General features: G+C 42.2%; 1 protein-coding gene across 1 annotated transcript in view; it reads right to left on the reverse strand.

The window, feature by feature from the left end:
• UHRF1 (ubiquitin like with PHD and ring finger domains 1) overlaps positions 1-23660 on the reverse strand; it is a 45755-nt gene extending 22095 nt beyond the window's left edge. Inside the window, exons 1-5 of the mRNA XM_027851381.1 lie at positions 23577-23660; positions 21190-21352; positions 9307-9570; positions 1254-1417; positions 527-742 (exon numbers count right to left, since the gene is read on the reverse strand). Of these exons, the coding sequence (XP_027707182.1) occupies positions 527-742; positions 1254-1417; positions 9307-9570; positions 21190-21342 (797 nt within the window). The 5' untranslated portion in view covers positions 21343-21352; positions 23577-23660. The remainder of the gene's footprint in view (positions 1-526; positions 743-1253; positions 1418-9306; positions 9571-21189; positions 21353-23576) is intronic.
• Positions 23661-27851: the final 4191 nt, after the last annotated feature.

Here is a 27851-nt window from a genome sequence, read left to right on the forward strand (position 1 = left end):
ATCCATAAGCTAGTGTTGTACAGTGAAAAGAACAATGAACTAGAGATCAAGAGCCTTGAATTCAAATTCCATTGCTTATAACAACCTCACTGAGAGAACGTGGGTAAGTCACTTCCTCTTTCTGGGTCACAGAAAGCATTTGGACTAGATCAGGTGTCAAACACACAGCCCACAACATTCCCAAGTGCAACCCAAACCAGATTAAAATGTACTTGGGAAGTATTTAACAAGATAAATAAAAATACAATAAAACATAGAGGACAGTATTTTTTAAAACTAAGTCAATATGAGGCCCCAAAGGGATCAGTTAAGTATGGTTTAGCAGTCCCCATTTCTGAGTTTGGACTGGACTAGATGATCTTCAAGGCTCCCTGGAGGGCTGATCCTCTATGTTTCTAAGCTAAATTAGGCTACTTTAATACCTCTAATTTTCAAGAAATCACCAGTTCTTGACTATGGCCAACACTTCAATTATATCAACTTACTGTGACATTATGAGGTACACTCACAATCACATGCAACTTACCCAAGCAGTAAGTTTGCATAGATCTCTTTAACAGTCCTAGTTTCCCGTTTTCGAAGAATTTCAGCATCATACCAAAAGCCCCTCTCCTTGGGCTCATCAGGATTATAGTTCACCATCACAATTTGTCCAACTTCCAGCTGATGCCATTTCAGTATTGTCCGAGCCCGAGCTCTTACATCTTTTGAACTCAACTTCACAATGCCATTTTCTGGATAGCTTTAAAAATAAAAAGTACAATAATCAATTAACAGATATACAAAGACTATATATGAAAAACTAAACTCTCCTCCCTTGAAATGAATTATTACAAATGTATGCCAAGATTACATAATAACTAACATTTATAATTTTAAGGTATGCAACGTTCTCTATATACATTATCTCATTTGATCCCTAACCCTTATGAGGTAGGGTGCTATTACCCCATTTTAAAGGCAGGGAAAACTTAGAGGGGTTCCAAGTGTGTAAGTGATTTTCTCCATGGCCACAGTAAGTCTCTGAAGCATTTCAAATACACTCCTGATTCTTAAGACCAGCACTCTTTCTATTACCCACAATTAATTTTCATGCTTGTGTAGGAGTATCCCCATTAACCATTTTTCCTTCATGTGACTTCCAAAACAGTTTTATGAATTGAAGTCTTACACAGGGACAAACTAAATGAGAGACCCTCAAAATCATCTATGTGAGGGACCATTCAGAAACCACAAACCAACTCCAAACTCACTCTTCATATTTCACATGATAGATAACATCCTCTTCAGCCACTTGGCCATCTCCATTGTCACTGGATTCACTGGCTGCTGCTTTTTCTTTCCTTGTAACATTTACCAATATGGCTTCAAACCACGCTCCCATGTTTGTATCCCGGGCATCTACATATTCATTGATCTACAGATGAATAAGGAAAAGTTTTTCACTGACCTTGGTAATTTCCAATTTTCAGAATTTGAACTTGACAGCTTATTCACTACAATTCAACAGATATTAAGGACCTACTGTGTGCAAAGCCACTGTGCTCAGAGTTGGGGGAGATACAACGTTTAGATAAGACACAATCCCTGACTTTACAGGATTTATAAATCTAGTGGTGGATATGATACAGATAACTGAAATGCAAAATAATCCATGGTAAGCACACTATAGCAATATAAAACAAAGTGCTCCTTAAGGCCTAGATGAGGGAGTCATTACTGATTTTGCAAGTTTAAAAGGTTTAGCCCTTCCCTCAACCCTATCATGAGGCAAGAGTTAATGGAGTTGGCTAAGGTCAAACACTCCTTAGGTTACCCTTCAGCCTGCTACTGGAATCATTCCCATATTTAATCTTACTATCCCAAGCATTAGCAATGATCCCAGGGTATGCTTTGAATTTTTCTTAGTAATTAATACAATTTCAACCTCTCACTAATTAGCTGGCTCAAGCCCCCACCCCAGTTCAATAAAGAGCATTTATTAAATTAACTGGAAAAACTCCCTTTTTCAATAGTAATTGTTAATACTTCTTTACGTTAAATCCCTTAATTTTCTTAGAATTGGGTAAATAGCAAAACTGATCAATATATAATTTATTAAAATGAAATGAATAAAAGACATTTGCAAAATTTTGTCTACGAAAAAGATCACAACCAGAATCACCTCAAACTCTCACTCTAACAGCAAACGACTTCTTGTTACTTTCAGACCACAATTTCTCCATTCAGTTCATTCCAGGTTCTGATTAAAGTCTCAAGAATTCTGTTTGCATTTCTCAAGATAATAGTTAAATTTGGTCTCTCAGGAACCAAGTTATTTTTATTCCTTTTCCTTTATCCTCTCTTCAACTATCACAGTAAAGTAACAGTCATTCCAGAATACACTGTAAACTGCCAATTCTTCCACATAATTTTCTTTATAATGATTTTAATCACATAATTAAGACATTTCTCACAAGTTTTCTCCTTATCCTCTTTCTCTGTCTTCTCCCCAGTTTATCTCCTCATAAATCAAAGTTAAAAAATAAACTCTTTTCCCTAACTTCACAGGGAGAAGCCTCTCAAAGCAAGGTATTTCTGACTCTTAACTTTAAACTGCCACCTCAGACTACTTTTCCCACAACATTCCATTTGGCAGCCTTAAACCCAAATCACTCTGGCTCTCATAGATTGGCCAACAAAGGGTCCCAGCCCAAGCCTCATTTGGTCATTGTTTGGATTCTGATGGCTCGAGTGAGTGTAAATACCAATTGTTTCTGTTTTGGCCAGAAACCCTGAGGGTCTTCCCCTCACAGATTGATTTTATGTTATTTTTTTTGACTAGGTAAAAGAGACCATTCTTTGCCTCATTTTTACCTAGCCTTAATCACTGAATGGGTGTTGCCTCAGACAAACTGAGACCAGGGAAAAACCTTAGCTCAAAAAGGCCAAGGCCTCCCCCTGCATAGGGGCCAGATCTAGGCATCCTGATCTATATCTTGCCACTGGACCCAGATGGCTCAGGAGGAGAGAGTGAGGCTGGTGACTTTGCACCCTCCCTCACTTAAATCCAACTCACTTGCAAGTCATGACAACTCCTCTATGATGTCATGGTCCTCTTTGAGATTGAAGGGCAAACAAAAACAAGCATTTGGTTCTTAAAGATACAATAACAGTTTCTGTAGTCTGAGAGAGCCTAGTCAAAAAGATGTATTATATAGAGAAAGGGAAGGGGGCATACTGGGGCAAGGGAGAAATCAGGGAAAAGCTTCATGGAAGAGGTGATATTTGAATTAGGTTTTAAAGAATGAGTAGGAATTAAACAGGCAAAAACAGGAAGGCTATTTTAGTAAAGACACAAAGGTGAATAAGTAGAGGTAAGTAAGAAGAACAAATGAATCAATCAACCTAGAGCACAGAATATGTAAAAGAGAATAATATAAATTAAAGCTGGAAAGGTAGATTAGCACCAAATTGTAGGGTCTGGAATGTCATGCAAAAGAACAAACAGGACTTAAAAGACAATTAAGAACCAGTGAAGATTTTAACAAATAAATGACAAGACCAGATCTACACATAAAAGAGAGACAAAGTGAAAAACCAAGAGCAGATTTAAAAAAGATACGCAGCTCTGATTCTAGAAACATTTTGTTAGAAGTAATGTGAGACATAAAGGTATAGATGTCCTGCAGATAGGTGGTAAGGCTCATCTAGATAACAGGAGAAAGGTCTAAGACTAGAGATAATACATTTTGGGGAATCTTCTGCATGGGTGAGAGTGCTTCCTCTGTGAATACAGGGAGTCAGTAAGATTGCCAAAAAAGTGTGTATAGAGGGAGAAGATGGCCAAAAACACAAAGACACCATATTAGGCCAGGAAGAAGACAAGGAACCAACACAGGAAACAGGAGGGGAGTGAAATGCCTCTGAAGCAAAGGGAAAATAGATAGTGGTCAATTGTGTCAGATGCGTCAAAGAAATCAAGAACAATGAGGAATAGGAGCAATGGAGAAGGTGGGGAGTGGGAGGGTGGGGGAAAAGCCTTTGAATTTAGCAATCAGGTCACTAATGAATTCCGAGAGAACAGTTTCATTCTAGTGGTGGTGACAGAAATTTCAGAATAGGTTACAAGGGTAGGGAGATTAAGCAACTGAAGTATTAGGTATAGAAAATTTCCTCAAGTTTTTCAGAAGAGAAATGAAGTGGTAGCTGGATGGGCTAGAAATGTCAGGGGAAGGTTTGAAAAGATGAGCACATCTGCAAGGAGACAGAAAGCAATCAGTGGAGAAAAGGCATCACTGATGAAGTGAGGGCCCAGAAGCCTAGAGAAAGCGATTAAGGGAACAAATACAGCCTCAGTAAGGCCTCTTCTCTAACAGAAGAAAAGAGGAGAACGATAAAGAGAAGATGATACTGAGAAGTTTTGAAAAATGCAAGAGGAGCTCAGGGAACTCACATTAAACGAACTCTACCTTTTCTGTGAAACAGAAGGCCAAATCATCTTAATGGGGTTGGAGGTACAGTCGAGGACTTAAAGAGAGAAAATATGATTTGAAATAGTCACTCCAGGGGAAAGAAGGAATCTGTAAGAGAAGAGTTAAGGACTTCGGCAAAGCAGTGACAGCCAATGAGGCTGCACAGCAGAAACGTGAAGTAAGGGAGAACAGCCTGATATCACAACTTTCTCCACGGACGCACTACAGCCTAGGATTAGAAGAAGAGAAGTCTAAAGGTGGAGGTTCCCAGGAATAAGGATTAACAGGTGGAGAAAAGAAAAGAGCAAGTTAGCAGGTCCTCAGGGTCCTAGAGGAGTGACTAGTAAAACAATTTAACATACCATGGAGTCAAGCCTGAGTATGAAAGTAAAGCCAGTAAGACACTGGAAATAACACACATTTGGAGCCTCCCAGGACAGCTCAAAGCTGGAAATGAAGAGCTGGGAATCATGGGCACTGAGATAACAGGTACAGCTTTAGGATAACCAAGGGAGAAAGGATAAAAATAAATAAGGGGAAAAAGCCAAGACCAGAGTTGGGGGGGAGGGGTTAGGGCAAAAGAGGCGCCATGGGAAACAAAGCAGAAGTTATCTGAAAGACGGGAATACCAGAAGTGTGGTGTTAAAGGCACCAAGGAAATAAAAAGTATCAAGGAGAAGATGACAAGTGTCAAATGATACAAAGAGGTGAAAGAAGATAGAGAAAAGGCCAATAAATTTGGTCAAGAGGAGTCTTTGAATGACCTTTGAGAAACAGTTTCAGAGAAGTACACGGGATGGAAGTCAGATTATAGGGTGATAAAGAGGGAGGCAGCAGTGACCGGACAGCAAGGTATAGAGGAAAAATACTAGATCTGGTACCAGAGGCCATGAATTTGAAACCCACCATTGCCATCTGTCAGTGGGACCTTGGATAAGTCCTTTCCCCTCTCTGAGTCTCAGATTCCTCTTCTGTTAAATGAGGGAGTTGGACAAGATGACCTCTAGATTTCCTTCCAACTCTAAATCTATGAATGTAGAAAAGAGATTTAAAGTAGCTTGAGGGAATCAAAAAGGTCAAAAGAAGGGGTTCCTACAGTTGCTGTTTCTGTTTAAGGATCTGGAGATCTGAGTGCCTTTGTAGGTAAAGAGGAAAATGAGAGAGAAAGATTAGAGATGCAAAGAGAAAAGAAGTAATTGGTGGAGCAAAGAAAATGATAGAAAGGATAGCCTTGGCCAAAAAGGGACAGCTATTCTTTAGTGAAAGAAGGTGCATGAAGATACCAAGAGGTCCTGAAGTCAAGGGGAGGGGAGAGGAGGAGGGAAAGTAGAGAATGGATTGAGGATGCAGTTCCAGCACCTAATAATAACAAGAATAACTAGAATTTACAGAGCACTTTAAGGTTTGCTAAGTGCTTTTATATATTCTATCTCATTTGATCCTCACAATCACACTTAGGAGTGTTCTTGCTATCCCTATTTTACAAATGAGGAAATTGAGGCTGAGAGGCAAAGTGACTTGTTCAGGATCACATAACTAGAAAGTGACTAAGGCAGGATTCAAACTAGAAACTTCCCCACTCTAAGTCCAGCACTTTTTGCACTATACCACCCAGACGCCACCTACCACTGGCCCTCTGCATACAAGTGTTTAATAATGACTTCTTGAATTAAATCGAATTAAAGCAGACTTCATATCTTTTGACAATATAATAGAAAGTTAATTCTTCTAGATCAGGAGTTCTCAACCTTGTTTGTGTCCTGGACTCCTTTCACAGTCAGTGTGGGGAAGTCTGGATCTCTTCTCAGAAAAATGTTCACAAATGCATAAAATAAACTACATAGGATTACCAAAAAAAAAAAAACATTTATTTTGAAGTATAGTTACCAAAATATTTATAAAAGAAAAAGTCCACAACTATGTCCAAAGGGCTATAAAAATGTGCATACCCTTTGACTCAGCAATACCACTTCTAGATCTGCATCCCCAAGAGATCACACAAATGGGAAAAGGACCCACATGTACAAAAATATTTATAGCAGCCCTTTCTGTGGTGGCCAAAAATTGGAAATTGAGGAAATGCCCATCGATTGGGGAATGGCTGAACAAGCTGTGGTATATGAATGTAATGGAAAACTATTGTGCTATAAGAAATGACGAGCAGGCAGACTTCAGAAAAACCTGGAAAGACTTATATGAACTGATGCAGAATGAAATGAGCAGAACCAGGAGAACGTTGTACATAGAAATAGCCACACTGTGCGATGATTGACTTTGACAGACTTAGCTCTTCTCAGCAATGCAAGGATCTAAGACACCTCCAAAGGTCTCATGATGGAAAATGCTATCCACATCCAGAGAAAGAACTATGGAGTCTGAATGCAGATGGAACCACACTATTTGCTCTTTTTCTTTTGTTGTTTTATTTTGTTTCTTCTTTCTCACAGTTCTTCGCATTAGCTCTAATTCTTCTTTATATCATGACTAATGTGAAAATATGTTTAATGTGCATGTTTAAATAGAGCCTATATCAGATAGCATGTCATCTTGGGGAAGGGGGAGGAGACAGAAAGGGAGAAAACTTAAAACTGTAAATCTTATGGAAGTGAATGTTGAAAACTAAAAATAAATAAATTATTTTTTAAAAAGTCCTCAGACTCCAAGCTAACATCGCTTGTTGTGGAAAATATATCTGCATATAACGATGAGTCACAGTTTCCTAATTTTTCTCCTTTCTCAATTTTTGTTCAAAACAACAAAGGGAGTAATAACTATAAAGGGGAGACAGCTACTGTGAAAATAATAATAATAATAATAACAAAAAATTTTAAAAGCACTTTAAAGTTTTCAATGGGCTTTACAAACATCTCATTTGATCATCACAACAACCCTGGGTAGGAACTATTATTGTTCCCATTTTACAGATAAGGAAACTGAATCAGAGGCTAAGTGACTTGCCCAGGTCACACAGCCAGTAAATGTCCAAGGCTTGATTTGAACTCAGGTCTCCCTGACTCCAGGTCCAGTGTTCTCTCCCCTGTGCCACTTAATTGTCTAATAACAACACATTAAAACAATTATTTCAAATTTTCAAAGTGCTTATGTGCATTATTGCATGTTTGAGATCATGTCTTGAAAGCATGCCCAAGTCTTCCCAATCTTTAAAAAGCCTTCAGTAGACCCATCTCTTCCCTCAGCCAAACTCCTAGAAAAAGTTACCTACATCTGATACCTCCTCTTCTCCTCCCACTCACTCTGCAACCCTTTGCTGTCTGGCGTTCCAATGTCATAACTCAAATGAAAATGCTCACTCCAAAGTTATCAATGATCTCTTAATGGCCAAATCTGCTAATCTTTTCTATACTTTTTTTTTGGACTTTCTGATGCATCTGATACTGTTTGACCACCTTGTGTGTCTCACACACACACACACACACACACACACACACACACACACACACACCCCCAATACCCTCTCTTCTCCAGGTCCCTGTGGTACTTCTCACTCCGAGCTCTCCTCTGATCTGCCTGCCCACTGCTTCTCTGCTTCCTTTGTTGGCTTATGATCCTTATCACACCCACTAACTGTGGGTGCTTTCCAAGGCTTTCTCCTCAGTTTATGTGCCTGGCATATCACTGGCTTAATAATGTCTTTTCAGTCATTCATTTCTTTCATTCTGTCTCTTGGTGAAAGATAACAAGTTTAATTACCATTTCTCTGAAGATGACTCAGGTCTATTCTACATCCAGTTCCAGTCTCTTCCAGGCTTCAATCCCAAATGCCTGTTGAACATTTCAATATCCCAGATGTCTCTACCTCAACATGTCTAAAACAACTCTTCTTCCTCCAAGTCCACCTTTCTTCTAAAGTTCTCTATTTCTGTTAAAGACAGCACCATTCTTCCAGGCTCCCAGGTCTGTAAATCTGTCCCTAATTCTTGACTCCTCACTCTCCCTCAGCTCACATGTCCAATCAACTTGCCATATCTTGCTGTTCCTAACATGCACAATCTCATTTACATCCAACCCCTTTTCACTCCTTACACAGCCATCACCTTAGTTCAGGTCCTTATCACCCATATCCTTGACTACTGCAATGGCCTCCTAATCGGTCTCCCTGCCTTCTGTGTCTCCCCATTCTAAACCATTCTCCACAGGGCTACCCATATCACTCCCCTACTCGGTTAACTTCAGGGGCTCCCTGCTATCTAGGACAAACAATAACTCTTTTGTCTTATAAAGCCCTTCCCAAATGGCCATAACTCAAAATCCTCCCAGCCTCCTTGTACATCAGTGCCCACCTCCTTGCACTCCATGCTCCAGCTCAAATGGCTTTGTCTGGGTCCCTGTCTCCAGGCCTTGGTGAGAGCCTGTTTTCCTGTCTTTCTCCCTGTCTCTGCCTCACAGAAGTCCTCTCTCCTCCTCTCAAGACATAATTTCTCAAGCACTACTTTTCTATAAAAAACCCTTTCCTTAGCTCCCAGATGCTAATGTGTTCCACCCTAACTTCCTTGTGTATACTTTGTATTGATCCTGTACATACTTATATATGTGTATGCTGTCTCCCTCAAGAGAATGTGAGCCCCTAAACAGTAGGAATTATTTCATTCTCCGCATGTTTCCTCAGTGCCCAGCACAGTGCTTGGCACATAGTAAAAACTTAAATGATTGCTGACATTTAGTTGCATGCTTAGACCAATGGTTCTTTCAGGAATGAGGAGGAATTGGAAGGGAAAAGTGACCCCAGGTACACACAGAAAGGTTCACAAATGTGAGGCACAGAATGGAAAAGGTTAAGAAATCATATTCCAAAGAGTAACACACATCAAAAATCCAAAATGGAGAACTTTACCTTATAGAGGCCAAATCCTGGATCAATCCAGTCTGCTTGAGCAGCTGGGCCAGGTTGCCCATCAATTTCCAGGGCTCCTTCTCCGTGGTTGGAACTCTTATCGGATTCACTCTGGCCTGAACAACAGCCGGAATCTGTATCAGAGAGTTCAGAATCCTTCTCTTTACTAGGAACAGAAAGTACAGCTGGGCTTTGTCGCACTAGCAGCTGAACAATGTCGTTCAGACCAACGCTATAGTCAAAAAGGGAATGCCCATCTTCCATCTGTGGAGAAAAGCAAAGAGGAAAGAGATATTATTGGCAAATGCCCTCCAGAGCTAGGGGAAGGGCCCTCAGCTGTCCCTTCACGACATCCTATCTGTCTTTCAGCCCACCTGTGAATATGAAGGGGCCTCAGAGGCTCTCTAGCCCAACCTCTATACCTGAACAAAGATTCTCTCTACCAGACACCTGACAAGTGGTTAGCTGATCTCTGCTTGAAGGTTTCTAAAAAGAGAATCCACTACCTCCTGAGGCAGTTCACCCCTCCGGCAAATAGCTGTGGAAAGAAATTTTTTTCTTACATCCAAACTAAATCTGCCTCCTTATGTCTTCCCCTACTACTCCTAAGGTCTGCTTTCTGGGACCAGCCAGAATTAATCTAACCCTTCTTCCACATGATGGCCCTTCCTTCAAATACTCTATCATCCAATTTTCCACGTTACCTGCCCCATTCCTTAAGAGATCCTTTAGGTCCTTCACCAATCTGGCCACTCTCCTCAAATAACTCTTTAGGTTACCAATTTCGTTACTAAAACACAATGCCCAAACTGGAATATAACATTCCAGATTCGGTCTGAGCTAGGCCAAGTTGAGTAGAATTATAATCTTCCTTGTTCTGACCATGCCTCTCCTAAAAAGACTTAAGATAGGACTCCAATTTTTGTTTTTTTGTTTTTTTGTATCACACTGTTGAGGAACACTATCTAGATGTGCCTCCTGGTTCCCTACCTCCCTACCGTTGTATACTTAAAGTCAAGACTATCTTTATCACCATTACATGTGATCTTATTATATCTAGCCCAACATTCTGGCCTGTCAAAATCCTTCTGGATCCTGACACAGTGATTCAATGCTAGCTCTCTTCAAAAAAGCCCTGTAAGAAAGCAGTGTAATTAACATCTTAATTAAAGTAGATAGGGAAGCAGACTTTCCAAGCATTAAGTGACGTGCACAAGGTCACATAGCTAGTAGTATAAGAAAACACAAGCCAGTTAGCATTAACTAAGTACTTACTATGTGTCAGAAAATACCCATCGTGCATAACATATTGTATATCCCATAATGCAAATGTGGAAAAAGCACAGAATGGTTAGAAGGCCTAGTTTCAAATCTGCTGGATTACCTTTGTGACTTTACACAGTTGATTTCTCTGGTTTCCTTAACCATATAAAATGAGGTATTCAATAAGAAGGCACCAACCCTAGAATGCTTTCATTTTCTAAATCTTATCAGGTTGCCTCTCCATACCATCACTGCCACACCTACAAAAGTACCCCCTCCTGCCAATCCATGGCCATCATCTCCCTTCAAGATCCAGTTTAAACTGCAGAAGGCCTTCCCTGATTAAAGCCTTTACTTCACCATTTACTATCGGGAAATTGATGTTTGTATCTACTTTGTAAGTGTCTGCATGCTTTGCCTTCTACGCTGAATCACAAACTGCATCTGTATTCCCTGCATAAAGTTGTAAAATTTTGTCTCACTTCTTTCCTTTACTTCCTGACAGCATCCAAAGAAGAACACTCAGGAGGCACTCAAATTAACCAACCAGATCACAGTCATACCAATGGAAAAGAGATGCAAAATGCAAGTGAAAAGGCAATGAATAGCAGTTTTACCTCCCTGAGCCTCCAGGAAATATGGTTAAATCGATCACATTCCTGTAAGGCTCAACTGTTTACAAAGCATCTTATACAGTAAACAGCACAAGTCCTAGATAAAGGATAAAGATAAACATATTTTACAGATAAAGGAATCAAAGCTTGGAGAGATCAAATGACCGCCAAAATCAGAGCCTACAGTAGGAAATGGAATCAGGACCCAAGCTCCAACATTCTCATTCCAAATTCAGTACTCTTTCCCCCAGCCCATGATGTCACTCTTAAAGGATCAACTACAGCCACAAGTCACCTGAATGGCCAAGTTCACATGTCAGTCACTTCAGGGGGAGGTATTTCTTCAGTAAAAACCATAAAACTGCTTCTAAAAATAACTGACATTTCATCTTTGGACATCCCAGAATTCTTCATAAACATTAAGGTGCCATATAAATGTCAGCTAGCCTCACAGTCAGGTGAAAATGATCCCAATTGACTCATCCATTTCTGAGGATGCAAATTAGAACTAAATTACTAAATGCAAATATATGTAATAGATACATATTTCAAAATGCATCTTCTACTACTAAACTGTCAAATTAAAGTGGTTAATAGTTTCTTAAGCACTTCACATGCATCGTCTCACTTGATTCTCACAAAATCCCAGTGAAGTTAAGTACTACAGGTATTCCCATTTTACAGACGAGGAAACAAGAGGCTCAAAGAAGCTCAGTGACTTGCCCAGGGTCACCCCATTATTAAAAAGAGGGATAGCAAGCTAGGTGTACCTGATTACAAGGCCAGTCCTCTATCCATTAAACCACGCTGCCTCTAATCAAGTTCTCATTAGAAATAACAGACACAGAGGAAGCCTTTGCATAAATGGATAGATTGAAGTAAGCAAAACCAAAAAAATAACATACACAATGAACACCACAATGGAAATGGAAAGAATGACAATAATAAAACAATCAAAACTGAATAATGTGAAATCATCAAGACCCAGCTTGGCCCCCAAGACTATGAGAATGAAACAATACATATAATGTCAGACTTTGTCAATGTATTTCTCTTTTTTATTCTTCATTGTTAGTGATGGTTCTCTGTAAGGGGGAGGGAGGAAAGATATACTGGGCAATGTAAGTGTTGTTAAAAACAGAAGACATGAAAAATATTTGAAAGAACACATTTCTTCATTTAATAAGTACTGAGCTCCTACTATGAGAACAAATAGTAGTGCCTTAACAATCCACTACTACTAAAGAATTTCAAAAGTGAAGGTTAATTTCCTATTGAAGACAGAACTGAAATACATAGCTTAGATCTGCCTGAAACATTCACTGGCAATTAACGCCACTATAGTCTAATCCACAGAAGTGAAACCCCCATAACTTCCTTCCCGACTCCTTAGAAACAAAATGAGTCCCAGAACCAGACACTGCAAAAGTTACTCAGACTTAAGGACATACACAGATCATGAGTATGAGTGTGTCCAGGTTTACTGGCACACTCAGTTCACTCTACAGTCAACTTTTATTTATGGCAACAGAAAATTATTAACATACTAAAGCAATCTGTATGGAAAGAACAGGAACAGCAAGAACTAATTCATTTCCTCTATCAAGAGATAAAGGATACTAATCAAAAGTTTAGATAGGTGACTTAAATATTTACATATGTACAACACAAAAGCTACTAGAATCACCATTATTGATTAGTAAATCTGTAATAGTATTCGTAGGTAAGAAGGCTATAAAAGCCTACAAAGAAGCTGCCATTAGATATCAATTCCTTTGAGCTCTTTAAGACTTTATCCCTAGTTTTTGGTGGTGTTTTTCTTACATGGGAGGAGGAATTGGGGGAGAGAGAGGCAAGTGGTGGTGATGTTGAAAAAGGAAGGTCATTGAATGGTTTTTAAAAACAGAAAAGAGGGGCAGTTAGGTGGCTCAGTGGATAGAGCTCCGGCTTTGGAGTCAGGAGGACCTGAGTTCAAATGTGGCCTCAGACACGTAACACTTCCTAGCTGTGTGACTCTGGGCAAGTCACTTAACCCCAATGCCTAGCCAAAAAACATTAAAAAAATAAAAAATAAAAAAGTGAAGAGAATTTGTAAGGAGACAGACAAGTGGGACAGCTTTAGAACAAATATGTTGAATTATATACTTTTTTCCTTAAAAAGCAAGTTTTTCTAATATTCAGTTTCATATACAATGCTCTTTGTTCTTTGCCTATGAAAGTGTCATATTAATTGAGAACAAAAAATTAAAAAATTTTTAAAAGACTTTATCCCTAATTAAAATGTTAAAATGTAATAACATTAACACTTTAGTACAAATTAGCTTTTTTAATTAAAATTCAAATGCTTTCCAACTAAGGATGCTTTTCAGAAGTAAGATGAGAAGCCTAGAGGGAACTCATATGCCAGGAGAAGAAACTTTATTCCACTAAGTGTAAAAATGAAGAGAAACTGCTCGGGACTCCTCGTGCTTACTTATCATATCAGGGGGCCATAACGAAGAACCTGAAGAAATGTTGGTTCCTAAGCAATAATGACTAGAAACTCTGACTTCACTGGATGCCAGTTGCCTCAACATGTAAAATGAGATGGTTGTATTACATAGTCCTTGATGAGTCTTCCAGCTCTATAATTCAGGGCATCCCTGTAAACAAATCATTCTAGCAGGTTCAAAGGAGTGGGTAGCATTATGAGTACTACAAGGTGAACAAACACTGGCAGGCCAATCAACTAATTGAAAGAGTATGTACACCATGCTTTCTCCAAATCTTCATTTCGGCTAACGCTAACCCACAAACCTGAGCCGGCCAAACAATAGAGGACTAAACCAGGGGGAGCAGCAGCAACCCTGAAAAGAGGCAGGAAGTAGAATAACTCTTACTCCTAACTCATGGATGATGAACCTGAAGCTCAGGCACTAAGGCGACCTGCTCAAGGTCACCGAGCAGAGGTGGCAAAGCCTCAACTTCACCCCAGCTCCTTTGACTACAGTTCCACTCTATATTCACTATACCAGTTGTTTCTCAGGGAAACACCTCCAGTTTTCTCATGGTGGTCACATTTTACACCCTTCCACCCCTAACCTCTAATATCTTAAAACATATTAATGGTTTGCAGGGATCCAATTGGAGCTGCTGCTTAGCAAGATAGAAATAGACACAGGTATTTTAAGAGGCTAAAATTTTCATATACCTTTCCACAATTATGTGAACTCCATATGGCATATAGGTTTAACCCAGAAGATATAGAAGACTGTCTAAGGGGCTTTTTAAAATGCCTACATATCAATATCCCACTAGACATTCACACACCACTTAATTCTAGAGTTAGACACAAAACAATAATGTCCAAACAGCCACTTTTACTTAACAAGTTTGCCCAAACACCTAGCCTCAATAAGCTATGATAGTCACACAAATTGTGGCACAGTCTAGTGGCAAGTGAATGATATCAGCAGCCAGAGGATGAACTAAGTTCCAAACCTGGCTCTGCTCCATAATACCTATGTGACCTTAAACAAGCTTGTCTCTGGGCCTCGGTTTTCCCATCTGTAAAAATGGGAGACTGGATATTGCTGGAGGAGCTGTAAGAAATCAAAGCCATCAGCAGTTCTGTAAAACAATTTGGAATTAAGCAAGAAATGTTACTGATTTATCTATATCCTGTGACCCAGATATTTCATCACTAGACAATCAGAACATCTCCTATGTCTCAAAATGTTCCTATCAGAGTAATTTATGACAACAAAAAATGAGAAACAATAAGAGAATGACTGAACAAATGACTGCCTATGAAGGCAGTAGGCTATTATTCCCCTATAAGCAATGACAATGAAGAATTCAGAGAAACGTGGGAAGATATGTTTAAAGTGATACAGTGAACAAAGAAGAGTCCCAAGGACAACATACAGCAGTGCAACAAAGTAAACAAAGCCAGCAGGGAGAAGCAACAAAACTCTGGTCAAGTACAACTGCCAACATCAGCACCAAACTTTCAAAGTTAAAGGAGACATCTTTCCTGTCTTGTTAAAAGTACATAATTAACCATGTTTCAAGAAATGTGTTGCGTTAAGAGGTGGGCTGGTTTGTATCAAAACAAAACAGATTAATAATGTTTAAAATTTTTAACAACCCAATGAATTGCTACAAAAATGTGAGGTTAAAAAACAAGTAAAAGGACGGATTAAACTGGGTGCCCCTTAAGGACCTATCCAGCTCCCAATCCTAACAGGTTGGTACCCCTATGAAGAAATAAATCTAAGCAACAAAAAAGATTCTCTATGGCACAGATAACTTAGCCACAGAAGGAATCAAGCTCAGCTCTCCTACTCCTGAAATGATGCCCATGTAGTAGAACCATATGGGAAGATGAGGCTTCTCAAGCTTTTTTTTTTCCCCTTAAAATATTATTTTCTAAGAGTACTGGTATACCTAAGGCTTCAAGAAAAATTATTTGACAGGTAGCATGCACTGCTGTAAATGCATTTAATAAAAAAAAACTTGGAATTTACCAACAATAGGCTGTGAAGTTTGATGAAGTATTAGTATATATTCTTATTATGGGGGTCAATATTCCTCTGTACAAAAATGTTCACAGTAGCATTATCTGTAACAACAAAAAAGATGGATCCAAAATAATGTGCCACAATTCACGAGGTATCAAAAGGCCAAATAATATATTCTGTCTCAAACACTAATGGGCATGAAGTTTGGAATACCATTTGAAACATCACCCAAAAAGGTGGGAAGAGGTGAGAAGAGGGAGTCTGAAGTAACTAGTACTGCCATTTTCTAGCAAATACAAGTGTTATTCCTTACCATACCTAATAGACATGTGCAAAAGAGAAGCTTCAGGATTTTCCTAAATACTTACATTCTTATGAACCTATAGTTCTAATTTTTCCAACAATCAATCCCAAGCATGGTGGCACACACCTGGAGTCCTGCCTCTGGGGAAGCCAGCACTGGTAGATCTCTTGAGCTTGGGAGGTCAGAGCTGCAAGAAGGCTCAAGCTACATCTACCCTGTATGTTCCCCCTGGAGACACCCCCTGGGGCAAAGTGCCCCCAGGGTGTCTAAGGAGGAGCAAACTGGGTCAAGTGGGGAAAAAGCTTCCATGCCAATCAGGAGTGGGATCTAGTACCTGACTAGCCCCTGAACTTTCAACCTGGACAAGATAAGGAGACTCAGTCTCAAAAACCAAAACAAGCAAACAAAAAACCACAAAACCACACAACAGTACTGACATGTCACATTCCCCAATTTATTTAGACATAAAAAGCATGTGAACCTAATCAAAGCTATTTCCTTCCCTTTTTACTGCCTCCAAAAATGCTATTTCAGATTGGAGCCTAACTAGTTCTAACAACAAAAAATCTGATCTGTGTAGGAAGCAGAGATGACAAAAGTCCTATGTTAATAATAACTCACATTTCTATAGTATCTTAAGTTTTCAAAGCGCTTCCCTCACAACAACTCTCTGAGATAGGTAGCCCAAGTATGTTCCCTTTAATGGGGAAAAGAATGGAGTCTCTGAAGGTGAAATGAATTTAAACAATCTTACAAGTCAACTTACTTAAAGCCATGATAACTCCAAGATCTAAAAGTTCTATGCAACCCAGAGGAAGGCCTAAATTTGTATTTTTGCAAACTGAGCACTTCCTCTTTTGAACCAAATAAATTCCCTCTATCTACCCTTAAGCTGCTTTCCTATGAACTAAACTCTCAACATTAAATCAGCTTATCACCTTTATACAAATGACTCCTAAATTTACATACATATATGTGTATACGCATATGATATGTGTGTGCATGTGTGTAGGGAGAGAGGGAGAGAGGGAGAGAAGGAGAGAGAGAGAGAGGGAGAGAGGGAGAGAGAGAGAGAGAGAGAGAGAGAGAGAGAGAGAGAGAGAGAGCATTGTTTCCTCCCAGTACTATATGTAGTCTCACACCTTCTACTACGTGCTGGACAAATACAGTAGGAGGCCCAATTGGCATCTCAAACTGATCCAAAACTAACTTTCCTGAGATAATATATATAAAGCACTCTGCAAAGTTTTAAGGACTACATAAATGTCAATTGTTAATTTTATTATTCCTCACTAAACTCATTCCCCTCCTCCAACCTCCCTCATTTTTTTCTATCTATGGCACTATCATCCCTCCCACTCTTGCAGGGAAATCTCAGCATCATCTCTGATGCTTCTTTATCTCCTTCACACCCCCTTTCCAGTATAATTATGAGCTACAAAAGCTAACATGATCTTAGCCTACATTAAGAGGCACAGTGAGCAGGCCAAAGGCGAGGATCATCTTCTGATCTTTGCCCGGGTAAGATCATATCTAAAGCATCGTGTTCCGGGCGTGGAATTTTAGAACAGACATTGAGAAATTAGAGAGTAGGGAGAATAAAACTATGCTAGTGAAGGGCCTTGAGTGCCAGCCATTATGAAGACTTAATTAAAAGAAATTAAAATATTTAGCCTGGAGGAAGCTAAGAAAGGACAAGATGACTCCATCTTCAAGGGATACTTTAAAGGGCTGTCACATGGAAGAGGGATTAGACTTGTTCTTCTTGGTCCCAGTAGGTGGAACTAGGAGCAATGGACAGAAGTTTCAAAAAGCCAAATCTAACCTTGGGGGCATAAATTTAGAGCTGAAAGGGATCTCAGAGATCATATAGTCTAAAGTTCCTCATTTTTTACTGACCAGGAAACCCAAAGCCTAAGTGACTTACCCCAGATCACACAGGTAGTGTGAAGGACACAGGATTTAAACCCAGGTCATCTGACTCCAATAAGGAAAAACGTCCTAACAATGAAAGCTATGCAAAAGTGGAATGGGCTTTCTGGGCAGATGGAAATCTCTAAATGAAAGCTGATAGACCATTTATTTGTTATAGAAAAGATTCATCCTCACCTTAAAGAAGCCTTTTCTTCCTTCAAGGTTCAACTCAGGTACCATTTCCTCTAGAAAACCTTCCCTCATCCCCCAAAATATAAAGTCTTCCCTCTCTAACTTTCCTAAAACACTTTTTCTGGTTTGTTCTCTTATTCCCCATCACATAACCTCACACCACACTTCTATAGTCTCTAATGGCACAAAAGCCTCTCAAGCCAAGTAACGATTGTTTTTCATCTTTACATCCCCAGTGCCTTGCACAGAATACGTATTTAACAAATGTTCACTGAATGAATGAAATGTGTGAGTTGTAAGTAGTTTTGAAATTAACCATGAAGAAAACAATATCCCCTAAGTGCCTGCAGTCCAGATGATTGAGAAATCCACTGAAGTCCATCTCGTGCACCCATTCAAAGAGAGATAAATGGACGTTCTTGAAGGCTACGTCAGGGGAACACAAGCTCTGGCAGTTCCTAGCAAGCTGGAAAGACTGAGTTCATTGGTTCAGCTGTAATAGGCTGTTGTCTATCATCTGACACTTGACCTAGTGAAGTGCAGAGGCCTAGCCATTGGATGAATTGTTTCAGTCAGACCTAAATGGTCTTGAAAAAGGCTGCAATTTGCTCAGGTGAAAAGAATAGCAACACTAACAAAATTATGAATTCTTTTTGGGGGGGGCAATTAGGGGTTAAATGACTTGACTTGCCCAGGGTCATATAGCTAATAAGTGTCTGAGACTGGATTTGAACTCAGGTCCTCCTGACTGCAGGGCCAGTGTTCTATCCACTTCACTACCTACCTGCCCCAAAATCATGAATTCTTTAGTATTATTCTGATCCTTCCCTAGCAAGGAAAGAAGAGGGTAAGAGAAACAACAGAATGTTTAACAGTGAAAACACTTAACTTTCAACTTGACCAGTGTGAAAAGCTGGATATGCTGTGACATACACAGGGCTACTTTACAGCTGAACTCTACTAGCAATGCTTCCTCTGATACCTCATTGTAGCATGAAGCTTCCTGTTGTGTTATCAGTAGACCACTGGCACTATCAGATGCTAACTAGCTATAAAGGCTCCACAAACACCCCAAATACAGGATTAATTCCGTTGCCCAAGGACCAGCCAAGTTCAGGTAGCCACGTTATTGGAAAGTTGGCCAGTATGGTACATTTTTCGGCCAAACAATTGAGGAAAATAATTTCATAAGGCAGTTAGCCTCTCTGGGTCAATGGAAAAAATACACCAATAAAATTATGGATCTTTGAGATACTGAAGTATAAGTAAAGCTATGCTCTGTGACAAGGCTTTTACAAAATAACAATACAATAAGAGGACCCATCCAAAACCAGGTTCACCAAATCAATTCTGCAGACACTTACAGGGCACCCACTATGAAGACTGTGTCAAGGTCTAGGGGAGATAACAAAGTTTAGATAAAATACCTTTCCTAACATCACAGAGTTCATACTCTACCCATATGGGGTCAGTTTAAGAATAGGTGAAGGGGTCAAGAGTGAGAAAAGTTTAAGAAGCCCTTGTCTAGAAGATGCTAACTTAAGACATTATAGAAATAGGCAAACTAAAAGGAACACAGTGGGGAGAGAGAAGGTAAAAGCCAAAACCACCAGGAAATTTTGGTACCCTGCTACTTATTTATCAACTTTTACTTACCTAGCACTGGCACAAATTGAATAAATCATAAGGTATGAAAATTACAGAATATCATTGCACTGTGACAAATGTCAAACCAAGAATTCAGAGAAAATTTAAATGAAATTAAAGAAGTATAGTCACAATGACTACTATAATGAAAACTCAAAATGAAATAAAGCATATGAAATTAATGAAAACTCTAAAAGGCTCCTGAATTTGGATTAAAGACAATGACAAAATAGCTCCTTTTTTTGACAGAAGACAATGAAGAAGCCACGTGACCAGTATCAAGAATGCTTGTCAGAACTAGGGGTTTGTTTAACTGTTTATTTCTTGGGGAGAGGTTTTCAGGTGAGGTCAGTCGTATCAAAAACAGAAGTAATCCAAAAAAAGGTTTAAAAAATAGTGATGCACATAACATGCCAATACTGAACAATACATTCAACTGAACAAGAACTTTTTTCTCTTAGCACTTCCATTTTCATAAGCATTTTGAAAATGTACTTCTAGGAGGAAAGACAAATGAATCACTTAGTACTTTTTCTAATAAGAATAGGAAAAGTCTACCAAACCCAAAGAACCCATGCCAAGCTTTGGGAATTCATGAATCGCTAGATGGCAGCATAATCCTGTTTGCATGCTAAACAAAAAAAAAAAAAAAAAAAAAGGCGGGCATTTAGCAAACTTACTGTTTAACTCTACGATCCTGATTCTGACTCTCCATGTTCCCCTTACCTCAACTATGTTCCCACCAAAACAAATATGTAACCTCTCCTGCTAAAATCCTGTAAAAGAAAATCAACTGAAGGAACTGTCTCAGCCACTTACAAGAAACTCAAGCTCCCTTTCTTCCTAGTCTCTCTTGGTATGGAATACCAAAACTGTTAATGCAAGTGAACACATCCTTTGATTATACTCTGGTTGGCTCTGGGGACTTCACCCTCCCAACAGAGAGCAATGGTTTTCTTATTTATACTACTAGATGGTTATTAAAGGTGATGCTGGTACTTTTCCTCTAAAGACACTTCATTAGCTCTTAATTGACCCTGAAAATTATTCTGTACAGCAAAGAAAGAATCCTTTGGGACAAAGGATTAAAAAGGATTTTTAAAAGCAGGGGAGAGACAAATCACAAGTGCTTAGGAGAAACTCAATAAATCCTAATTGACTATTATTTTATTTTGCCTGATTTAGGTACCTCTAACAATAATACAAAAATGATGATGATGATGACGATAGTTAACATTTATATAGCATTTGCTATATGTCAGGCACTGTGCTAAGGGCTTTACAATAGTTATCTCATTTGATCCTCACCATAACCCTGGGAGGTGAGTGTTATTATCCCCATTTTACAGATGAGGAAACAGACAAAGTGGTAACATTAGTAGAGATTCCTCCTGCCAGGCCTTGCGGGGGTGGGGGGGGGGGACAGAAGGGAAAAAGGTCGGTTTACCTGTTTGCCCCGATAAAAAAGCCTTTGTCTCCCTGGTTCCACCCTGAACACTTCCTGGATCTTCAACCTCAGCTCTTCCACCTTGGTGAGCTTAGAGAGGGAGTCTACCCGGTGGGTCTCCTTGCCATCCATGGTACGGACCTGGATCCACATGTTGGTAGCTCTGTGGGAAGGACGGAGATAAAGGAGGAAAGGAAGGAAAGAAAAAAGTGTAAGGAAGGGAGAAGAGAAAGGAAAAGGAATAAAGGAGGAAGAATGAAGAGGGGAAAAAGACAAGAAAGGGATGTAGGAAAAGAAATGATAAAGCAAGAGGAAAAAGAGGATAGAAGGAAAGAGTAAATAAAGAAAGAAAGGAAAGGAGTAGGAAGAAGGAAAGAAAAGAAAGAGGGAGAAAAAAATGAGAGGGAAAGAGGAAAGATGGTAAGGAAGGAAAATAAAGTAAAAGATGGAAGAAAAGGTGGAAGGAAAGAAAGGTGGGAGAAAGTAGTAAAGGAAAATAGGAGAAAGAAACGAAGGAGGAAGGAAAGGAAAGAGAAAAGGAAGGAAAAGAGGGAGAGAGGAAGGAAAAGAGGGAGAGAGGAAGGAAAAGAGGGGGGGAAGGAAAAAAGGAGGGGAAGTTGAGAGAAAGAGCCAGCGCTCACACTCACCCCCGCCTGCCTGGGCAGTCCCGGGGGGCTCCCCCCGCCCCGGGAGGCTTGGGGGGCGGGGCCCACGCCCTGCCCCAACCCGCACTGTCCTCTCAGGGACCTCCACAGGGCAGGCCCCGCCCCCGCCCCGCCTTTCTGCTTTACCAACCCGCCCAGGACTCACCTCCTGGGGAGGGGTCCCGGCTCGCGGGCCGGCGCGGGCTGAGGTGGTCTCGAGCCAGCCTGCCCAGGCCCGCCCGGCCCCACCACCAACTCCCCCTCCGCCTCCCAGGGTGGCGCGCGCATTCCGCTCCCCAACCCCCATAGGAGAGAGAATCAATGAACGCTCTCAATCTAGCCCCCGCCCTCACCCCCATGCCTCTCCACCACCGACCCCCTTTCCCTCAGTCCAGTCCCGAAGCCTCCGCATTCATTATTGGCCAAGTTCGCTTTGCACGCCCCGCCCCACCCAATCCCATTGGACGAGGCCCAAGGAAAGGCGGAGACAACTAGCAATGGCGCGCGAAGTCGTTCTCCGCGCCACAATTGAATTCGCACTTTCACCAAGAGCCCCGATCCCGCGAGATCATGCAAATAAGCCATCACTTCCTAAGGGGCTGGTGGATAGGGAGCGGGATGCTTGTGCTACAGAGACCAGGCTTTGAAACTACTTTACTACGCCCTTGGTACCCAGGGAGCTGCAAACGCTAGTGGTACCCGCCCACACAACAAGGGCTGTAGCGCTAAGTGCCTCCTAGAGAAGGCAAGTGGAGCTCCCCCTCTTCTCTCTTGGGATGGCAGCTGGCCCCGAGTGCCCCCCAAAAAAGGCAGGTGGCAATGGAAGCTTGGCTAGGGAAGACGCCTGGCACTAGAACCCCCCGCGCCATGGTTGGTGATCGATGCCCCCCACCCTGAAAGGACCCTGGTATTAGATACCCTAGGGGAGGGAGGTGGTATTAGATGCCCCATCAAGTCGCCTGGCACTGGATGCCCACCCACAGCAGAGCGTCCTGGATGCCTCCTTAAAAATAAAGAGAGCCATCCATGCCCCCAAATGGGTGACAGTACTGGGTGGCCCAAGGTAAAGTTGGCAGGCAGTCCTTCTCTGGGGCCCTTAGGAAACACCAAAGGCCTTGGGGGGCTCCAAGGAAGGTGAGCTGCGCCCAAGGAGGGCCGGTGGCGTGTTCTGGTGGCGCTGCCAGATGCTCTACGGTACATGGTACTGGTGGTCTCTAGAGACGCTGTCTTCCCAAACAACTTCAGTACCACACGGGCCATCTCCAATGAGCTGAAAACTAGACTGGGGCAGGGCCAGTACTAGAAGGTCCTGCCTTTGCCCCTCCTGGGAGTAAGCAAAGCCAGGCCCCTCATTCAAATCCTTCTTTCCCCCATTCCCCATGCTCTTCCCGGTATCCACTCCTCATTCTAGCCCCGGTTTAATTACTGCCCTGGTTAAGACAACCATTGCAGAAAGATGGTGAGTGGGCGGCAACGGCAGAGAAGTAGGACCCCCGGGGGATGGCACCCGTGCCGGCCCTGCGAATGTAGCCTTTGCCCGGCCGGGACTCACTAAATGCTCGATAGCCGGGGGCTGAAGCAACTCTCACCGTCCCTAGCTCCCTCGGATCTTCGGACGCGGGAACTCCGAGAGGAATTCCCAGTTGCAAAGTTCCCGAGTTGCACTATCAGTCCCGACCCAGAAAAAAAAAAATGCATGGCCAGCCCACGGAGTGGAGCCCAGAGCTGTGACAGACAACTCACCTCCGCCCGCGGCGCTCCCAGCTGCTCTGCAATTTCCCGCGAAAGCCCCGGTTTGTAGCTTGGCGCTGAAAAACCCCAACCCAGGCTAGCAGCCCCTGATTGGCCACCTCGTGGCGGGAATTAGGAAAGAGGGGTGAGGAGGCCCGCCTCCTCCGTCCCCCAGCCCCATCCGGGGCCCCTTGCCCCTCCCCGCCTGCACCCGAGAGCCTAGGAGGCGCCAGCCAAGGGGGGGAGCCGGGAGCAGCGGGGCCACTGTATCCCCAGCAGGTAGCTGCTTGCTGCTACTGCTATTGCTGCTTTCGCTCCTGCTGCTGCTGCTGCTGCTGGGACCTGGCGAACGAAGTAGGCACTGCCACCAGCAAAGGCACCGCTAGGAACTGGAGCTGGGCCAGCAAACGCGAAACCCGAGCTCCCAGTGTTTACGGCTCCTTGGCTTCAGCCCGGAACTCTAGACAGCCCTCTCCTGTCCCATCTCTTGGGGGTGGGTGTTGGGGGGTGGGGGGAAACCATCCGGTCCTGTGACACAAACACCCCCCTACACATTCCCAGGATGATCAGCTTCCTTCCTTACACTCCCACACAAAGACCCCGCGAAAAGAAAAGGGACCGGGGACAGGTGGTGCATGCGGTTGTCACTTGCCGGAAGCTTTTAAACGGCTTGCCCAATTTACCCATTCCACAGCCTGCCCCACCCACCCTAAATTTCCAACCTTATCCAAGCTTCCTCTGCAGGACCAACCCTAGGCTCCAGCCAGGCCAAGCCTGCAGGGGCCCGCCTTGCTCCCTATGACCCCTACCTCCCCTCCCCCAGCTCTTAGTTTCCCGCCTGCGAAGGCCGGTTCATACAGTTCTTGCCCATGCAACGCTAGCGCCTACAGCTCTCCTTATAGGACAGGACAATTAGGGCTCAGGCTCTCCTTCCCGCCCTAAACTCTTGCAACACTGGTTCTGCACCAAACACGTGGCATATCACTGCCCCCCAACCTTAGCTAGCCGACCCTGGGCCTGTGAAGCCTGCTGGCGCCAGCCGACCAGATGGGCCCATGCGCCATTCTCCAGCAGGCCCAGCTCTTTTCCCGCCTCGGCTCCTGCTGTTCCAAGCACGGAATGCCCTGCCCCCTCCTTTCCCCTACCCCTTCTGCAAGCCCCAGATCAAGTCCTTCCGCCTCTGGGAAGTCTTGCCTGAGCTGGGATGAATTCTTATTGGGAGTTCTTGGCCTCCTTATCGCCTTCCTGGCTCCCTTAGTGCTCAATTTATTCCTATGGGAAGGTCTTCTGGAACCCCAGAAGCCAGCATCGGAACAGAACTGGCGTAAGGGTAGGTTCCTGCTCAGTAACCGTGTGTTGAATTGAACTGAAATAATTCCTTGTTCAAAGGACCATCTAACCCTGTCCAGACCTTAGACGGAAGAGGAGTTCCTCACTGCTACATCCACAGGCACACCAAGTTTGTCAGTCTGATTACTTCCAAAAAGAAGTGAACCTTTGGGAGGCAAGAAAGATTTCTTTGTCAGAGCCTCACCAGTTCATGCCTCTTGTTGCAAACACTCGGCATAGCAATAAAAGTGGATATCATTTAGGGGTACCTGAATACTTGTATTCACTGAAATTCATACATCAATCCTGGAACCAAAGAGTCCTAGAGTTGGAAGGGTCTCAAAGATCCTACCTGACCTGAGGTCCAGCATAATGGTTTGCCCTGAGAAAGTACTTTAAAATGCCCATTGTATTCTGTGAACCTCTTTCAGGATATCTCTGAGAGCCATTACCCAGCTTCTACCGGGGACCTGCAGAGTGGCAAGGCCTTTAAAGCTATGGACAGTTACCCTCCCACTCCCACCTCCTATGTCTGAGGCTGGGTAGGATCTAAAGGACTCAACAGCCTGGGAGGGCAACCAAAGATGACAAGAAGACCAACTCCAGTCAAATGGGTACAGATAAAGCAGGGTCCTGCCTCTCTGGACAGCTCAGAAGTTTAGAGGTCTCATTCTGGGTCCCCCTATTTCCCCCAGTCTCTCCACTCAATAATCCAGCAGAGAGGACTTATTATTGTGGTTCTGTCCATTTCAGTTGTATCTGACTCTTCATGACCCCATTTGGAGTTTTCTTGTCAGAGATACTGGAGAAGTTTGCCTTTTCCTTCCTTTTACAGATGAGAAACTGAGGCAAACAGGGTTAAGTGACTTATCCAGGATCACACAGCTAGTAAGTGTCTGAGGCCAGATTTGCATTCAGGAGGTTGTCTTCCTGACTTCAGACACCTAGACACCCTGAGAAGAATTACAGAGCAATGGAAAGAGGTAGAAATCTACCTGGTTCAAACCTGCCTCTGTCACTACCTGTGCAATCCTAGGCAAATCAGTTAGCCTCTTTGAACCTCAGTTTCCCCATCCGTAAAATGTTGCTTTTCACCCGCATGGCCTCTGAAGAGCCCTTCTAGCTCTAAATCTGTGGTCCAGTCTTCAGCTGCTGAAATGGTTGTCTTCTAAAACTGATAGAACCACGACACCTACCTCCCACGATTGTTAGGAACCAATGTGATAATAAAATATTCTGCAAACTTTAAAGTGCTACATAAATCCTAGCTATAATTTTCATCACTATCATTATTCCTCCAGTCAAAAATCTTCAGGTTGCTCTCCGTTGCCTCTAGGATAACATATAAAATCCTCAGCTTCATATTCAAAGCCTTCTTTTAGTCTGGCTCATACCTACCTGCCCAGTCTCATCTCATGTTGCTCCCCTCTGCATAGTCTTCATTCTAAGTGGCCTGCTGACTGCTCCCCCTACCCGATGTTCCATCTCTCACCCCTGCCCCTCCCCACGCACACACTTGTCTTCACACAATTGTCCCCCTGTGTCCCAGAATGGATTCCCCCTCACCCCTTTGAGCTTCATAGCTTCTTTCCTTCAAAGCACACAGATCAAGTTCCCCCTCCTACACAAGGCCTTTCTTCATTCGACACCCCCTTTGCAATACACTTTCTCTCTCCGTGTCTTTGTCTCTCTCATCCCCTCTCTTTCCCTCTCCTTCTCCCTCCCTTTATGGCAGGTTCACTAGGAACTCTGCCTGCTCCTATTGGTGTTACAATAAACCTTGTCATTTGACTGGAAAAAAAACAAAAAACAAAAAAAGTGCCTTATGTATTTTGTATTAATTTATCAGAATAAAATGTATTTTCCCCAACCTTCCTAGTAAAATACAAGTTGTTTCAAATCAAGGATTGTTTTGTTTTTATATTTGTACCCTGTTTACTTAGCACAGTTCCTGAGACATACTAGGTGATTAATGAATTGAATTTGTGGGGTTACTGAAGCTAGTTTTTCTATCTAGACACCCTTTGGAACCTCTTTCTCTATTTGTCCCTGTGAGGAGTTATCGTAGCTGATAACTCCAGATGCTTCTGCTGCAAAAGTGAAGTAGAGAAATGGAAGAAAATGGTTGTAACACTAACATACATTTCAATAATTGACAAAGTATTTTCCTCAAAACAACTCTAAGCAGGAGGCAGGATAGTTCAGTGAAGAAGATTGAATACTAGCTCTATCATCTGTATGACCTTTGACAAATTACTTAACCTTTCTGGGCCTCAGTTTCCTCATATGTAAATTTAAGGGGCGGGCCTCCTATGACCTCTAAGGTCCCTTTTAACTCTAGAGTTATGATCTTATGAAAGTAGGCAGTACAAGTACTGATTTCTCTATGATTTTTATCCCATTTTGTGAATAGAGGCAGTGATTTGCCCACGGTCCCGTAGCCAGTTTTCCGAACTTATCTCAAAGTGAGCTCTGAGCACAAGGAGAGCTGATCACTGAAGAGAGAGATCACTGGAACCTCAAGAAGAAGCCAACCAACCAGGACACTGAGAGCAAGACAATGGAGAGAAGTCAACAGGAGAAAACACACCACAGAATCACAGAAAATCAGAATTAGAAAGGCTTTCAAAAGCCATCCAGTTCAACCCATACCTGAACAATTAGCTAGGTTTCCCCTGAGATCTCCAGTGAAGGGGGAGTCACTTACCTTCCAAGGGCCATCTGCCCCACTTGGCGACAATTCTGATTGTTCAGAAGTTGTCCCTTATTATCCTACCGATGTGGGATTAAAATTGTCCATCCTACAATAAAAGAGACTGAGGCAGAGCTCTGAGCCAATGGCAGTTTATTAAAGGGTCCATGGTACCCTCTAATGAAGTGAACCTCAGATCTTCCTCAAGATCTGAAATGTCCCATTCTTCTGAGACATTGTATATACAGAATTTGATACCCAAATAT

This window comes from Vombatus ursinus, unplaced genomic scaffold (genome assembly GCF_900497805.2).
Source record: "Vombatus ursinus unplaced genomic scaffold, bare-nosed wombat genome assembly UNPS02009173.1, whole genome shotgun sequence".
In the NCBI taxonomy this organism is placed as follows: domain Eukaryota; kingdom Metazoa; phylum Chordata; class Mammalia; order Diprotodontia; family Vombatidae; genus Vombatus; species Vombatus ursinus.